Source organism: Musa acuminata, chromosome BXJ1-2 (assembly GCF_036884655.1).
Source record: "Musa acuminata AAA Group cultivar baxijiao chromosome BXJ1-2, Cavendish_Baxijiao_AAA, whole genome shotgun sequence".
Lineage (NCBI taxonomy): Eukaryota > Viridiplantae > Streptophyta > Magnoliopsida > Zingiberales > Musaceae > Musa > Musa acuminata.
The window spans coordinates 29662323-29678904 of record NC_088328.1 but is presented as its reverse complement, the minus strand read 5'-3'; the positions used below and the strand labels follow the sequence as shown (position 1 = coordinate 29678904).

The 16582-nt window shown below is 38.8% G+C and overlaps 2 protein-coding genes and 1 long non-coding RNA gene across 10 annotated transcripts; 1 reads left to right on the top strand and 2 right to left on the bottom strand.

The window, feature by feature from the left end:
- Positions 1–674: 674 nt before the first annotated feature.
- LOC135608447 (cyclin-dependent kinase F-4-like) lies at positions 675–10280 on the top strand. Of its 8 annotated transcripts, XM_065101354.1 has the most exons (20): positions 951–1011; positions 1092–1176; positions 2309–2507; positions 2632–2718; positions 2808–3343; positions 3417–3495; positions 3594–3662; positions 3750–3839; positions 3917–4055; positions 4929–5031; positions 5105–5157; positions 5251–5317; positions 6377–6485; positions 8102–8167; positions 8293–8361; positions 8486–8549; positions 8655–8774; positions 9429–9460; positions 9540–9618; positions 9860–10280. In XM_065101354.1, the coding sequence occupies exons 5-20, from the start codon at positions 3336–3338 to the stop codon at positions 10027–10029; spliced, it is 1317 nt and encodes a 438-aa protein (XP_064957426.1). In that variant the 5' UTR covers positions 951–1011; positions 1092–1176; positions 2309–2507; positions 2632–2718; positions 2808–3335; the 3' UTR covers positions 10030–10280. The 8 variants fall into 8 exon arrangements, with proteins under 8 accessions (XP_064957449.1, XP_064957423.1, XP_064957419.1 ...); XM_065101377.1 differs by lacking the exons at positions 951–1011; positions 1092–1176 and adding an exon at positions 675–827 and having other exon boundaries at positions 4968–5031; XM_065101351.1 differs by lacking the exons at positions 951–1011; positions 1092–1176 and adding an exon at positions 675–827.
- Positions 10281–11544: 1264 nt separating this feature from the next.
- On the bottom strand, positions 11545–14009 carry LOC103975246 (transcription factor MYB4-like). The gene is made up of 3 exons (XM_009390158.3): positions 13685–14009; positions 12624–12753; positions 11545–12163 (listed from the first exon to the last, which is right to left on the bottom strand). The coding sequence occupies exons 1-3, from the start codon at positions 13833–13835 to the stop codon at positions 11668–11670; spliced, it is 777 nt and encodes a 258-aa protein (XP_009388433.2). The 5' UTR covers positions 13836–14009; the 3' UTR covers positions 11545–11667.
- Positions 14010–15661: 1652 nt separating this feature from the next.
- LOC135613186 (uncharacterized) lies at positions 15662–16494 on the bottom strand. Its single transcript, XR_010487240.1, has 2 exons — positions 16336–16494; positions 15662–16203 (listed from the first exon to the last, which is right to left on the bottom strand). It is a non-coding gene; the product is annotated as an uncharacterized LOC135613186 (long non-coding RNA).
- Between the last annotated feature and the right edge of the window lie 88 nt (positions 16495–16582).

Below are 16582 nucleotides of genomic sequence, written 5' to 3'. Positions count from 1 at the left end.
CGTCGTGGACAGTCGGTGTCATTCACGTGGAAAATATGTCAGCGTTCTTCATTTGGGTTCCGGTGCAGAGCATCCAACTCTTATCATGCCACTGCTACAGTGCTCCGTATTGATGAGCTATGTCCCAACGCCTGCTTCCGATTACACTGCGACACAGCCTTGACAGCCAAATCATTGTTCCAATACGGTGTAGTTCACGTGCTCATGTCCGATCTCTACATCTGAACTTTCTGGCAGTGCATCAGCAAGCTGAAATGCTTATCGTCGAACAGGAAAAGAAGAGACAAGGTGGCAGGAAATGGAGTACCCTGTAATCGTCTTTGCAATAGATCCATGCTCCGAATTGGTAGCCCAGAATGGCCGTTGGGCCCAACACCAGTGTGCTCTCTGGCGCCGGGTGCGCTTACCGTAGGAAGATGGACAAGACCAGAGGAAAAGTATGAAGTATGGAGAAATGGAAACCTGTCCTCTAAGAAAAGGGTCATCATATGCTCTATGCCACGATGACCAAAGGACCTTTAGGGTGGGTGGGCAGAGTAAAAGCCAAATAAAGAAGCTGAAAGCGAAAAGTGGCGGTCAATTCAACCCCGCTCACCCTAACCGCCTTGTGTTCACCTTCTCATGACATTAACATATAGGCCCTCCTCAATATTTGATTTTTGATTCGTGCTCATAACGACGATGAGGGTATGGTTGGTGCGTGATAAATAGCAACCTCATGTATATATAGGTTTTGGAGGATTGGGTTGGTTGGGTCGGTGGAGGGTGACGGCCTTCTGTCCGCGGTAGGGGACGGGGAGGGAAAGGTTATGCCCCGACGTAGAGAGGTAATCGATCCCTTCCTGTTTCGCCTCAAGATGCATTCCTTCCTCCGATCGAGATTCGACCCTGATTTCCTTGGCTCCTTCGTTGCTTCTGTGGTTCGATCGGTTGGGATTCTAGGGTTTCCGGTGTTGCCGACGCTCTGGGTTTGCATTCGATGGGCTGATGTTTAGTCGTATGCCTGTTACGGTGGGATTAGGTCTTTATCGCTGACAGCATTGCGATCTTGGCGTGATTCTTATGTTTGTCGCTTGATTTGCTTGATTTAGTCGGTGGCATTTCGTGGGATTTTGGCGATGCTGGCACCCTGGGTTGGCATTCTCTGGAGAGACTTCTTGATTTGTTTGATTAGTGGTATGGGTTTTGTTGAATTTGGGTCCATGATGATGAGCTATCTTTACGTGGTTGTTGTATATCTGTAGTTTAGGATTTTCTTGGCTGTCAATTGTTGGAATTTCATTGTAGTCCTCAGAAACTTTGCTGATCCAACGGTTTTGATGCCTATATCTTGTTATTTGTACCTTCTAAGTATGGATATATTGTTTTCTTTCTTTTCATATTTTCTTATGAAATTACATATTGAGATATTGGATCAACTGTTGTTGGTTTGTCATACATTGATTTGATTTGGAGGTTGTAAAGGAAGAATTGCTTTTCTTTGATCTCTTTAACTGGATTCTGGAATATGGAAATACAATAAGTAACCCTAATTAGTTCTTTAAATAATGATTTTCCTAAAACAACCCGAGTAAAATGTGGTAATCCAGGTATTGATGATGCTATAATCATATGTAATACTTTGAGAAAGAGAACATCTGTAGCTATCCTGATAACGAAAAGAGCTGTAGTTCTGCTGATGTATGTGTCTCTTGAAGAAAAGTTAATTTATGCAATTGAAGAATTATGATGGTATATAATATCAGAGTGACTTGAGAGTTGTACCTGTCTTTACCTGATGCATGTGCTGTCCAAATGTACAGTAACTGAAGTATGCTACGTTTTTAATTGTGTGCTTGTCCTTTTCATGGATAACATCTTGCATTAAACCAATATATGGTATTTCTTTTGCCTTTTCTTCCCCAGCCACTAAGTCGTGATTGTATCATTGTTCACAGTGCATCATATAGGGTTGGCCATGGAAGGTTAATGTTTCTTAGAGGGCCCTCAAGTTCTCTGTTACTGGAACAGCTATGGTTGTACCTCCTATTGTTTGCTTCTACGTAATGCTTAATGGAATATTATGTTAAGTCACAGTCATAATTTTTTTGTGTGTATATTTGTCTAGCAAGAGCATTTAATTCTAACGTTTTAAGTCCTTGTATCTGTTGGAGCAACACTATAATATAACAGTTTATGAAGCACATCCATTAACCTAGTTAAGTAATTTTTACTAATGATTGGTTCACAGATTTATTTTCTTATTTGTTGGAGATTTTTAGGAAATTGTGTTGATCTAGTGATCCATCATTTTGTTCCTGTATTCTAGGCTCTGCACTCTCGTGATCCTGTGGGCTTAACATTTACACTTCATACATGGAGCAAATCCCTTGTCAGTCAGCCCTTTGCCTCTGCCAACTCTTTTTATTTCAGGATGCTCTTGGTTGGCGGTTTCTTTCTCTTGGAGATTTCCTTGTCTCTTTTGTCAACTATACTTAGTGGCGAGCTCCTGTTCCATATCTGCGAAGGTCAGATTATGCAGCTTACTTTTGAAGTTGGTGTTGAATGAATGATGAACTTTTACAAGTAAACGAGTTATTTATGTTTATGACTATTATATTATTTTTTCAGTTCTAATTTGTGCTGATATAGGTATTCTGTTCCAGTGTACCTGCATAACTTCTGTTTGAATTAAATCTGGGATCTTAAGTGATTGACTTTGAAGAAATAATCAGTGGGGTGTGTTTTTGTTGGTCACTTATTCTGGGTATTGTCTTTTTTTTTTCAAGATGGTAACATCAAATTTTGGCTTTGTTTCTTCTCCATAGGATTGATGTTTGCAGTTCCCCTTCATCCTTGCGAGTAGACATTTCACTTGCTTCCTCTAATTCAGAACTGGTGCATATTTGCTGTTTCTTTCACTTGGGTTTCAAATAAAGCAATGCATTTACTAGCGAGAGATTGATTCCAGACTTATATGAAGGAAGGCAGAAAAAGCTTCGTTGAGCTTGAGTTGTTTTCACACTTTTGGGCAATCACATTTTTCATTTTATGTGACCAACATGAACTGCAGTAGGTCATCTGTGACTTTGTTCAAGGTAGAAAGTGGTTCTCAAGTGCTTTATATCGCAATTTGCTGAAAGACAAGGTTCCTGCAGATGGCCATCGCTTTGACATGGTAACAGGACCTATTACCTTTCAGCATTGGATCTCTGCTGAAGCCTGTCTCAGTAAAGTAAATTACATAGAACTATTTTCTTAAAGCATAGTCATTTTGTTGGTTCATCATAGTTCTTGTATTAGAGATCTGTCAAATAAAGACTTGGAGATTATACTAGCTTCAGCAGCTGAAAACAATGGAAAAGTAAGTTGGGTCACATTTGATGCTGTTTTGATGCATAATGCGGTGTCATAAATAGATCTATCGATTGTTGCAGGTACAAGCTAATTAAGGAAGTTGGTGATGGAACTTTTGGAACTGTTTGGCGTGCTATAAATAAGCAGAGTGGGGAAGTTGTATGTTATCTGCAATGTTATTGATGGGTTCTACCAACCACTGTTTGCCATGGATTTTTTTTTTCTTTGACATCAAGTTTTTTTTGGTGGTTTTGTAGGTTGCAATTAAGAAAATGAAGAGAAAATACTATTCATGGGAGGAATGTGTGAATCTTCGGGAAGTGAAGGTAATGTATTTCGGTGGGGTTTTCTTTGATATTTTTCATTTTTGTGATGATGTATTGTTGAATATGGTTATTATGCTGTTTCTTTAGTCTCTGCGACGGATGAACCATCCTAACATTGTGAAGCTTAAGGAGGTCATAAGAGAGAATGATATGTTGTACTTAGTATTTGAGTACATGGTATGACAATGTGGTATATGCTTTTGTTCTTGCTGCATTAATATTTCATGATATTTGATTTTTTGTGAAATTTTCAGGAATGCAACCTTTACCAGATTATGAAAGACAAAAGCAAGGGTTTCTCAGAGTCTGAAATTCGTAATTGGTACTTTCAAATATTTCAAGCCCTTGCTTACATGCATCAGCGAGGCTATTTTCATCGTGACCTTAAGCCTGGTATCGTACCTCGTGTCTTGTGATTATATAGTTATTATCATGGGCATATAATTTGTCAAAGACCTTTGTGTTTTGTGATTATAGTTATTATCATGGGCATATAATTTGTCAAAAACCTTTGTGTTACTGATTGACCAATAAGATAAAGATCACATATATCTAAAGCAATCAGAAAATCTTTCAAATGATGGTGCTAGTCAGTTTTCTAGGTTTGCTTTCATGTTTACCTCTATAAGCAACCAACTGCCTATTACTACTACATTGGTTATAAGTGACGATGAAGCCACTATCACATTGTCTTATCAGTGGCATGCTGTATTCTGATATTATATACTGTAGGAGCAATTTCTTGCACATATTGTGTGTCAAATTTAGGACTTTTAAATACTTCCATACATATCTTCATATTCGGTTTGTGATTTATGCTGAAGCCATGTTTTGGTTTTGATTAATTAATTATTCAATATTTAACCCAAACCTTTGTTTTTATATGATTATTGATCAAATTTAGGTGGAAAAACCATTAAATTAACAATTTTTAACTGGGTCCAGCCTGTACGGACTGGTCAAACCCATCTTGGTTGGCACGGGGGCATATCAACACATGGTACACCTCTGCGTTGGTCCACTGAAGGAAAAGTTATTATGCTATTTTTGAGGCACAAACGAACCCTTCTTCTCTGATGAAAGATTTTGCATTTTCATGTGAAATGTTGCATGGAGCTAAGAATCTAGATCTTTTCTCTTGTTTCTACCAAAGTGCTTGTTGTCTTTCAATGAAATATGTGCTGCTGTACTTTTTGTTCTTCGCTTTATTCTATTGGATGTAGTAAATTTTGGTTAAGTGTTCTTTAGATCTGCTACCTATTTCAGAGAACTTATTGGTCACTAAGGACATTATAAAGATAGCAGATTTTGGCCTTGCTCGGGAGGTTTCTTCACAGCCACCATACACTGAATATGTTTCAACCCGTTGGTAGGTATACTTCCATCTTGCTTTTACTCTACTGTTTGTATTTATGTTTTCTAATATGCGTGAATGTGCTTAGGTACCGAGCTCCTGAAGTTTTGCTGCAGTCATCTATTTACGATGCTGCAGTTGGTAAGTTTTTGATGTATTTATAACAATCTTGCAAGCTCAAAGATTTTTTGTTTTGTTAGTAATATTTGTCATATTGATTTCTATGGCATCTAGATATGTGGGCAATGGGTGCTATCATGGCTGAGCTATTTACACTTTGTCCTCTTTTTCCTGGCTCAAGGTAATCACAGCATCAACTTGTGCAGCTCATCCGAAGGTGCCAAAATCATGTTGTTCCACATATTTCATTGTTGTGTTTAACTCATTAAATCTCAAAGGCTCATGTTGTCTGTCTAAATATATCTAATACATAAAAGACTGATATTTTTTTTCTCTTGCTTTTGCTATTTCTTTTTTTTTTTCATAATTTGCAAAATTTTATATTGATCTTTATGATCAGTGATTAACATGAAATATGTGAATGATCAATGAAGAACTTCTTCACGACGACTGACTAAATATTTTATGCAAAAACCAAATATGTATAGTCAAGTGGTCTTTAAGTTGTTTTGTGCAGGTGAGTAGACAAATGAGGATCAAAGCTTTCTATTTCTTGCATGTTCTGGTTTAGTGATAGGATCTCCCAGCATTGGAACTCGATTCAGAAGGGACGGTTCAGTTAGATAAATATTTTCCTATGTATTGGACCAATCCAGCCCAACCCTTGATTATTCCAGGGTTTCGATTTGGTTGATAGCATAGCATGAGAGCCAGTATGCAATGTTCAACATTAGGTTGTTCATATTTGCTTTCTGCCTTCACAGCAACTTGGTTTTTTGTATGAAGCATCAACAGTTTATTTGATATGAGGATCAATCATCGGCAAGAGAAAGCCAGAGGGAGAGAATGGGGGAGGATTTTTCTCATATCTGTGGGTCAAGCAAGGTTAAAAAGGACTAAAGATTTATGACATTTGTACTATGTATTGATACTGGAGTAAGAAAAACACTAGGTTTGATTACGGACTTAAATTAGAGCCCAACCTAATGTAGTGTTTCCAATTTCCAACTGAAGGTGGGACTTGATTTTCTCAAGTTGCATCCCCATAAGTATGCTTACCTCAAGCCTTTAATGTGAAAAGAAAAAGGTTAGTGATAAATTACAGCCAAACGGACAGTATAATTTTTTTAGGTGGGTGGTTATGCTTTTACAAAAGCAAACTTACTGATTTATCTTGTACTTGGTTTTTTCCTTTTGCAAATTTTGTCTTTGAATTTAATGGTTTTTGTTTCTTATGCAGTGAAGCAGATGAGATCTACAAGATCTGTAGTGTTATTGGTAATCCAAATGAGAACTCTTGGGCAGAAGGCTTGCAACTTGCAGATGTTTTGAAATATCAGTTCCCTCAGGTAATTTATTTACTCATTGCTTGTTTTGCCAAGATCAACTCATGTTTCTTACAGTCCTTGAATAACAAGAATTAGAGTGTCTGCTGGCTTTTGTTTGTCACAAGCTGGATGGTACAGTATCCTTTGCTGCCATGTTCACCATGCTAAGGCATCTTAGTAATTCAGGGATGTAGCTGCACTTGCCATACCTTCTGCTCTAGCATATTCTTGGCTAAAATTTGGATTTTTACTGTTTAATATTTTTTCCTGGTTAAAATATTTGCATTTTGCCATATATTACAGCCAAAACTATTTGTTTATTTGGAACTGTGTTTCTTTGGTCTGAGTACCCTATTCACATTCTTGCACCATTCTGATTCATAAATTAAGAAAATTATTAGTTAGTAACAATCTTCTAAATTACTTTTTTTAGTCTGTGGCTTGTGACTGATTATAATGTTAGAATGTTTCTGTAATTAATTGTTACTGTAGTCCATCAGGTTGAAGTTAGGGTGTGCTTCAATGCATGGATAAATTCATGGAAATTAGTTTTCCCTTGGAAATTCTTTTGCATTGTGTGGTTGCCAGGAAAATTAAAAAGCCAAAATTTTTCCTCTATATTTCTATGAAAAGTCGCCTTTTCATTGTCTATGTTATTCCTTTGCAGATGAGAAAAGACTATCATATCATTTTTTCTATAATTTGATGTTAACTCATGTCTACATAAAGAGGTCAAGTTTTAGTTTTCTAGAATCCCAAACACGTCAAAGGAAAAGAAAACCTGTTCTTGTTTCTTTGTCTTCAATCCAAGCAAATTTTATTTACTTTACATAAAAATAAATTTTCCCTGTAAACTCTTTCCACCATTTTCCTTGCAAAAAGGGACATGTCATTACATTTTTTACTGATTTTGCCACTGTTTAATAAGATTCACCATCAGGACGAGCCACAAGGTTCTATGGTTGTGCATTATGATTTAGATCTACATGTCTGCATTTTATCTATAAACAAGTGTTTGTTTGAACCAAGGTATGCAATACCGTACACCGGTGTTTCGAGGTTGGCTCGGTACGGTACCATGTACCTTTCGGTACATCAAGGCATACCGAGCGATACACCAGGACGTACCGAATGGTTTTAAATATTTCTTCCTCTTACTGTAGCACTGTAGCACGTTCCGTCCGGTAGCGGGTGGTCCGCGTACCGGTATGCCGTCGGACCGGTACGTACCGCACGTACTGGGCGATACTATTCGAAATTGCATACCATGGTTTGAACCATGATTTACCTTACCGATCTGTATTGGTGTACCGACTAGCTATCGGTATGGTGGTATGTACCGAGCTATGCCGAACATACTAACACATGGTACATGGGAGCATATTGATACTAGTCTCTTGTCGGGCCAGTATGTACTGTCCATACTGAGCAGTACGCTATGGTACGGTTAATCTTGGTTTGAACTTTCTACTTTGTTTTACCAATTTCTTGTGCAACAGAGGCTCAAAATTAGCTTCTCTTTATTGCAATTTTTTATCTTCTGAAAAAGATGGTATGTGGCTTTGTTTCTTCATTTATCATATAGTTTTACTTTACCATAAGTTATCCTAAAATGGATTTTTTTTTTCGGTCTGCAGTGTTCTGCTGTACAATTAGAAGCACTAATTCCATCTGCCAGCAAAGAAGCAGTTAACCTAATTAAGGTACAACCTTATTTCTCTTTTATGGTCTTTTTAGGGATACAACAATAATTCTTATTCTTGATTAGTTTAGTCTTTATCTTTTGACTCTAATTTGCTAGTTTTCTATAACGATCCTGTATTTATAGGCACTTTGTTCCTGGGATCCCTGCAGGAGGCCAAAAGCAACTGAAGCCCTTCAGCATCCTTTCTTCAAAGTGTGAATCTTTCTGTCTTTCCTTACCGTTCCTATTCTTTGTATTTTGTGAACAAAGTTACACAAATTAGCAGGGGCTTTTTACAAGAAAAGATGCTAATACATGCATTTCTATTATACTTTAGGCATGCCTTCGTATTCATCCGTCTTTCCATTCAAGACTGGCAGGATTGTCACATACACCCCCTGGTATGTTCTCCTATTTGTGTTCTTATTTTTGGTCGCCTTGCCAACTATTCTTGTGTTGGTTTTTGACACCAGCATGTTCTTTAACATTTATTGATCTTTTTCTAGTGGGGAATAAAGGAGCTTTGGGGCAGAACGGTACTAGAAGATATTCAACTGGTCCACTGTCTGTCACAAGATCAGCAAATAATTTTATTTCAACAAAAGCAAATGGTTCTCTGAGGGCTGGTAATTTAACAGAAGTTGTACATTATCTTGTTTCTAAATAACCAGAGCAACAGAAATTATTTGTAAACTCTCAGGTACTATGGAGCAATAAATAGGCAACAAGTATCATCTGAAAAAACAGTTGATGACTAAAATGTGCAATTGGAAACTAAAGAATGGATAGGGAGAAAAGTAAAAATAAAAAATGACCGATTAAGTGAAAGATTAATTAAAAAGATGGCTGCCTGACATCAGAAAGCCTTTTGTTGAAATTTGTCTTCGTATAGTCCTTATACAAGCCTGTTTGAATTCTTGGTCCCAACAAGGATTTTCAGCTAAGAAACTTATGTTGCAAAACTTTCGAAGTGTATGAATTTAAGACAGATCACTTTTAATCAGTATCTCATAAAATCCTGTCTAACACTTCAAGATCTTCAAACTTAATTCTTGATTATTTTCACAATTGAAGTTGTACTTGAAATAGGATAATTATAACAAAGGATTTATGACCAGAATCAATTAAAATTCATACAAAGTTGATAAACATGGCTGATGACCAAGAGTACTGGAATCCTGACCTTATCTGAACAAGTCATGCATCCTTTTATAATACCATGTGGAATTGACATGAAATTTGTTGACCATTGGAGTCTCATAATTCCCATGATGTTACAGGCGTGCAGAGGAAACTGGAGATGAATGATAAGGTAATATGCTTTTAGTAATCTATAGGACCTTTTGCTAATATGCTATTCTTGTTCTTATTAGTTATTGCACTATATCTAGGAACTCGAGAAAAACGGAAGATCCCTGGGGAACAATCTGAGACAATCTCGATATAAGCCTCCAGCAAGAAACAATACAGGCAAGTTGTTTGGAGTGCTTGGCTGTCCTATTCAGTTATTTGATTGTTGACTTATTGAAGAAATAATTCGGACATTTCTGGCAATTCTATTATGTGCATAGGAGCATTACTCAACTTTGTTAATTTTTTTGTTTCTGTTTTGACATTTTTACTTATACAACTGAAGACGTTGAACCATCATGTTGTGTAGAGTTCACTTTCCAGCATGTTCTGTAAAATCATCCTTTTTAAATTTGTGCAGCAGGATATTTGGCAGTAAAATCTCAGAAGATTGTCGACGTACCAGGTAAGATGCCATGCACCAAAATTGCTGAGAAACTGTCACATATGTCACTGGATTCTGGTATACAGAAGGCAGGTAAACCACCACCACATGAGACCCCTGGTAGGAGGTATTCGAAGAAGTTGTAGGCTGAAGTCCATCATGGTCGCTTTTTAAAGGTTTTGAAGTAATAAACTGTTACTTTGGCTTGTTTTTATATGCACCAAAATGTTATCCGGTGTGGTCGTTGATGCCGAGCTTGGTTTATACGAATCCATGTTATTTGAAATTATTGGCTCATTAGAGGAGTGTTAATTCCTAACTTGGTCGGTTTGATTGTAAGTGCTTTCACCTACATGAAATGTTTGATATAGCATAGTAGAAAATCCTTACTTTATTACATTGCTTTTCTCAAAAATGTTTGATGACAAGAGCTGTGTTGAGGTCCCCTTATCGTACAAGTTACAATGCCTATACGAAGAACGGAAGACTGGTGCCGTGTCCAATTTTTACAGGATATCATTCATGATAAAAATGTGCATCCAGCAGGAGGGGATTTGGAGCTAAAGTAACCACTAAAAAAGTAAGTTTCTTCGGTTTGGTGTGCAAAAGATTTTTATATTTGTTAAGTCAAAATCTGATTGTCCAATTGGAATATTAATTAAGAGCCGATCAAGATGTCATTCTACGCCTGTCTTGTCTTTGATTGTTGTTAGAAAATATCAAATCCTGTAAAATTACTAAATGCTGAGATTTCTAGATTGAATATATAAAGAGCTTGTGAATTTTTGTATGTTAAGGAACACACCTAAGAGGGTCTTTTACAGTGTGGTTTAGGATAGTTACACGCTTGTAGATTGCACTGATGTCATGGATGATAATGCCCCATCGATTGGGTAAAAATTGTGATGTAGTCAGTAATGTTTGGAAAAACAATGTCATGGTAGATGCAGGTGATTGAAATATCGGAAACGTAACGTCGGTCACGGTGTGTCAAGTTGTCGACGGTATGGTCACAAAGTTGTCGACAGTCTAGTACGTCGATTATTATTTTCCTATCAATATCAGATGCTATCTGGCATATCGGCATCTGTGACCCATGATCTATTCACTTAATGGATATAAGAGTTAGATGACCAAAATGATTAAATCCAATTTAATTAGGGGATGCATGTAACCTTGTCAGCCGCCTATCCATGATCTATTTAGGCTAATAATAGATGTAAGAGTAGATGACCAAGATGTTTAAAGCCAATTAGAGGATGGATGGATTAATCAGAGGAGGATCCATGTAACCTTATTAGCCGCCTATTCAAGACTCCTCTCACCACTAGTTTGAGAGACTAAACTGGTGTTGTCAGATAATAATAGTCCAACATGCAGGGTTGACAGTTGTAGAGTCACTTCAAAAGACGCCTTCAGAAAACCAACGGTAGACTTGAGGCGGTTGGTTCTCTTTCGACCTTTTTTCTACACCTTTTGCCTTGGGGAATCAATCCCCCCCCTCATCACTGGGTCCCAGCAGCCTCCTAACACCAACAACAAAGAACAGGGAATTCGCAGCGTTTTGCCTGCAAACCTGCCTGCCAGCCTCTCTAACCTACCGTTCTACAAATAAGCCTTCTCATTGACCCACCCACACTGCGGTACAAATTTGCCAAACACAAACGAATTCCATCAGCCTTCTTCTCGTTGCTAAAAGAACAAATACAACATCACGGTGAACAATGAAGACATAACAAGAAGCTCTTCCGACTACTGTAAAGAAGCAATAATACCCACGAAGTTTAGTCGAGAAAATAGAATGCAAGATCGTCGTCGTAGCCCATGAACCTCTCCAAGTCCACGTCCCACCCAGCCTGCGCATCCGAACACCCCTCGGTTTTGGCTCCAGAAATCTCACCCTCGTTTATATCTCGGTACCCTTCTTCCCCTCCGCTGCCATCCGCCTCTGCCCCAAACTCGCTACCGTTGCTCGCACCGCCATCAGGATCGGGCATCAGAGCGAACAGCTGATCCATGTCCAGCTCCGAGTGGTGCAGCAGCTCCGCCGTCCCATCCAGGACCCACTCATCGTCCACATGGTCCACCAGCGTGGTGAGGTCACGGCTCGACGCCACAGGAGACACCAAAGGCCCACGCTCACACGTTCTCTCCACCTGTTGATTCAGCTTGAGGTTGAGGTCGTCGATGGTCACTGGCCTTCTGCTCAAGTGAGTATTCCAGTGATTCTTTATCTCGTTGTCTGTTCTCCCCGGCAATCTCCCGGCGATGAGCGACCACCTGCCGCACATCAGAAATGCCACCGGTCACAACTCGCCAACACAAGCATGCAACTAGCAAGAGCAGCCAAGAAGATGTGAAAGTAGATCCTGACAAACTTGCCCCCGTACGAGAAAACCGACATGGCCAAACTCACATGGGGAAGAGTCACATGCTCGATAGTCCATACGACACGTTAATGAACAGTGCAACTTTGGAACCGTCCGAGGGGGGCATACAGCCATCTCCTCTTCCGACAGGATGAGACGCGCGGCCTTCGCTGTCGGTCTACATCTTGCATTACTTTTCATGTCTACTTAAAAGGTTTACGGTAGATAGATTCTCTGAATCTTCTTACCCTTCGCCGGTAACAGTTAAACCATGCATGCTGTTCCCCTCAAAAGTTTGTATGGGCTGGTTTGGTTTATAGCATGCGGGGCACGTATGCCAGTAGTACACGGTAAAGGGACTGTGTGTGTACCTGTTGCCAAGCAGGTTGTGGAGTCGAATGATGAGGTCTTCTTCCTCATCCGATATGTTCCCTCTTTTGATTCCTGGCCTCAGATAGTTCAGCCATCTCAACCTGCAGCTCTTACCACACCTATTCAGCCCTGCAAGGAGGAATTTTGCTTGATGAGAAGGCGTTTGCTTTGGTTTCTTTTAGGCATGTAATTTACTGGAGTGAGAATTCTTCTTCTTCTTCTTCTTCTTCTTCTTCTTCTTCTTCTTCTTCTTCTTCTTCTTCTTCTTCTTTTATTGTAAGGTGTCATTGGAAGAGGAAGAGTGCTTACGAGTCATGATGTAATGCTGAGGTCCCTATTTGAATTCTACTGATACACTAGAGGCAAGCACATGAGTCATGTCCGAAAGATAAGATTCCCATAATTCTTTAAAGGGAAAGTGCATCACAAAAGATATTAGCTTTCTGGTCCTACTCAATAAAAATCTTGGTGAGACCTGAGACCTTATAATTAAGAATTGCATAAGAGGAAGCCATTATTAGCTTTGCGAGCAGAAGGGTAACATGATATAGAACAGCTTGATGTCGACTAGCAGCTGCAACTCTCAAGCTTACCCAATCAGAACTCGGCTTTAACATCTTCTTAAAAGTAATAATAAGCTGCAGTGGAAGAAAAAGGTCGAGTTCAACTGTGGCAAGATTTGGGATCAAGATTCCCATGCTCAACACCCAAGAGCAAGTAAAGCAGAGGCTAAGAAAACACTCAACCCAGCAATTAGAATTCCTACTCTCTGTTCTGATGGATTGGATCGTACACACTCATCAACCTCTAAATGCTTTAGTTCAAGACTGATTGAAGATTCAAGGAAGTGGCTAAGTATTCAGTAAATGTGTTCCCATCTTCCTGCTTTCTTTAGAACCTACACAGCTGCTTCAGCAGAGAGAGGGAAGAATGAAAGGAGTCGAAAGAGCAGAGCAGCACCACAAACCTTTAATTCACTAAGCAATTAACTCTGTGCGTGTGCATGTGTGTGTGTGTGTGTGAGAGAGAGAGAGAGAGAGAGAGAGAGAGGAGAACGGACCAGCTTTGGCGGGGAGGGTTCGCCAGTTCTTGTCACCGTGGTCTCTAACGAAGTCCACCAGCTTCTGGTCTTCCTCAGCGGTCCAAGCTCCTCTGTTCACCACAATATCCACCGCCGCCTTCTGCTTCGCTCTCTCCGTCTTCTTCACCATCTTCCTTCGCCTTTTCCCTCTCCTGATTACCCTCCGCTGGTATCTACGAGATTCCCAACGGCTGCTGCGGCTACTTAAATTGGTGCCAAATCTTGCTGTGTGCTGTGCTGTCAACGTAGCAGCATATGGAAAGAGGAATCGTGGGATGCGACCTGTAGAGAATGGGATGGAGAGTTCCGACCACGGATTTCATATATATAGTAATCCTCTCTCCTCTCCGCTATCCTCACATCATCACATGCATATCTAACACTCCATGCACAGCTACCATATTCCACCGGCTGACAGTCGCCCACAAGTGCCCAAACCGGCCGAGGAGAAGGGCTGGTGAGATTTGGGGTCGTCAAAGGAGTAACCTTTCTCGCAGTCACTGACTCCGGTCAAAAGTCTTTACGTGTTGTAAGCCTTGTCAGTCTCATAGCGAGTTCGCCTTTTAGATTGTGCGGCTCCGTTTAGTAGAGGCAGAGATTGTTGAGAGAGATGCAAACAGTTTAGGTGACGACATTGACCGTTCACGACGGTTAGGTTCCTTTTTTGAGTCTTCTCCTGTGGAGCAGCATTTGTACGCTAAATTAGCTTATATCTATAAAAATAAAAGTAAATTTATATGAATTTTTAAGTTTTTTTTTTTTTTGCTTGATATTTATATAAATTATTGGATGAGATTTCGGATCATCAACTTATGAAAAAGCTATTGGATCTCGAATATTGTCACACTACTCATATTTTAATTTTTAATTATTATGTAAGTTATTTTATAAATTTTATATTGTAATAATATATATTGGTTATTATTGATTTACCAAACTCATTTGCCAAGATCTCGAAACATTTTTTAATGTGCTAACTAGTAAAGATTTTGATAGTTTCATGAGGTTAAATCTTACTTTTCGTCACTTATAATAGTAATAATAATAATAATAATAATAATAATAATATTATTATTATTATTATTATATGGGTTATCCTAGAATCCTTTAAAGCTATGAGTTTTATATTATATTATCTTAAAATTTTATCAATATTATTATATTAATAATATTAATAAAAAAGATATATTTATATATGTTTAATCTCAATAACTATAAAAATATTCATATAATCGATCCTAAATAATTGAAACTTACGACTTTGTTGTTTATACATGTTTATATATATATATATATAATAAGTTTTAAATTAGGGATTGCTTAATGATAGCAGTAACTTTTAGAAGGAAAAAAATTCAACATATTTAAACTATGTGGCTCCCAAAAAAAAAAAAATGGAAACGATAAGGACAAAATGTACTAATGAACAAAACAAAAAGAAAAAGGGGAAACAAGGATGACACGATAACTTTGAAGGATTTGTCTATACCTCAAAGGACGAAGAAAAATGACAAAGTAATACGTACCACATAAACAACATGGATAATGATTTGTAGAATTCATTTAAAATGCCACCGTGTTGAATCTTCCAAACGGGATGCACACTACAGTATAGTTCTGTGCAAGCAGTCACTGTCATGTAAAATTCATTTCATAGTGAACGCATGGCTATACAGTGCATCCGATATAAATACCGAGATAATTGATTCATTAATTTGATGAGTTGGTATTAAGTATTTCAAAACATTAAAATCTAAATTTAATGATGCTTTTTCAATTTAGTTTTGCATTATATTAGACTAAACTGCGCACGTTATATTTTCTTTTGTAATACTAATTTTGAATCTTATTGTATTGTACTTTGGAGATTGTTTAGCGGTATGAATTGGGACTCAAACCACACGTTCATGCTCCACCTGCAAGGAAAAACCAACGCTACAAGTGTATCCAGCATGATTCCTCCGAATCAACACCTGATTTGCTATATATATATATAGAGAGAGAGAGAGAGAGAGTCCCGATGCTCGCTATCCCAAAGCCTGACATAGAAAACAAGCCCCCATCAGAAATCAAATAAGAAGCGCGATCATACGAGCAGTAGTGTTACCGAAGAAGGTTCTTTGTGTCGCCAGCTAACAAAGTGGAAGACTGCCGGCCCTGCGCTGCCCTGCCCTGCCCACCATTCTAAACCCCAAACAGATAAACCGCCCCGAGTCCCTCTCGACTCGGATGCTTAGACCGGTAGTTAGTGCCGCCCAATTTGGCACCATTTATGTATCGTATGGCCTCTTCCCTTCGCTTTCCCAAGAGTTGGTGGCGCTTGTCCGGACGCGGTTTGGTGGAGTCTTCTTCCCTAACAAAGTTTGAACGAGCAGCATATGTAATACGGCGAAGTCGGCGCGTAACGTCCGTACCAGACTGGTCTCGCTGCTTCTCCTGCCATGATTGCAGCAGACGAAGTCGAGGTTTGGTTCGCTGCCAGGATTGCAGCGACGTGTCTGATTGACCAAGCAATATTAATTTGATTGGTTGAAGTCAAGATCTCGATCTTTGAAGGATAAGTAATTCGGGATAAAAGAAAAAGAAATCTTGGAGATTAGAATATTTTAAATATTGGGTTAGAAATCTACCGCAGTGCGAATCACAGCGGATCTTGAAGCATCCATACGAGTCTTCGTGCTCCTTTCATTAAATATTGGAATCCGTGGATGCCTCCATCGTGCTCACGCCCAACCTGACCAACTGCTCCCTACAATTTATTATATCAGAACAGGAGATTCGTATCCAAAGAGCACCTGCGTCGTAAAAGGGCGTCGACGAGTTATAGAAAGATCATGGACACGGAGGGATTATTGGAGAATAAGAAAGCTCACAAAC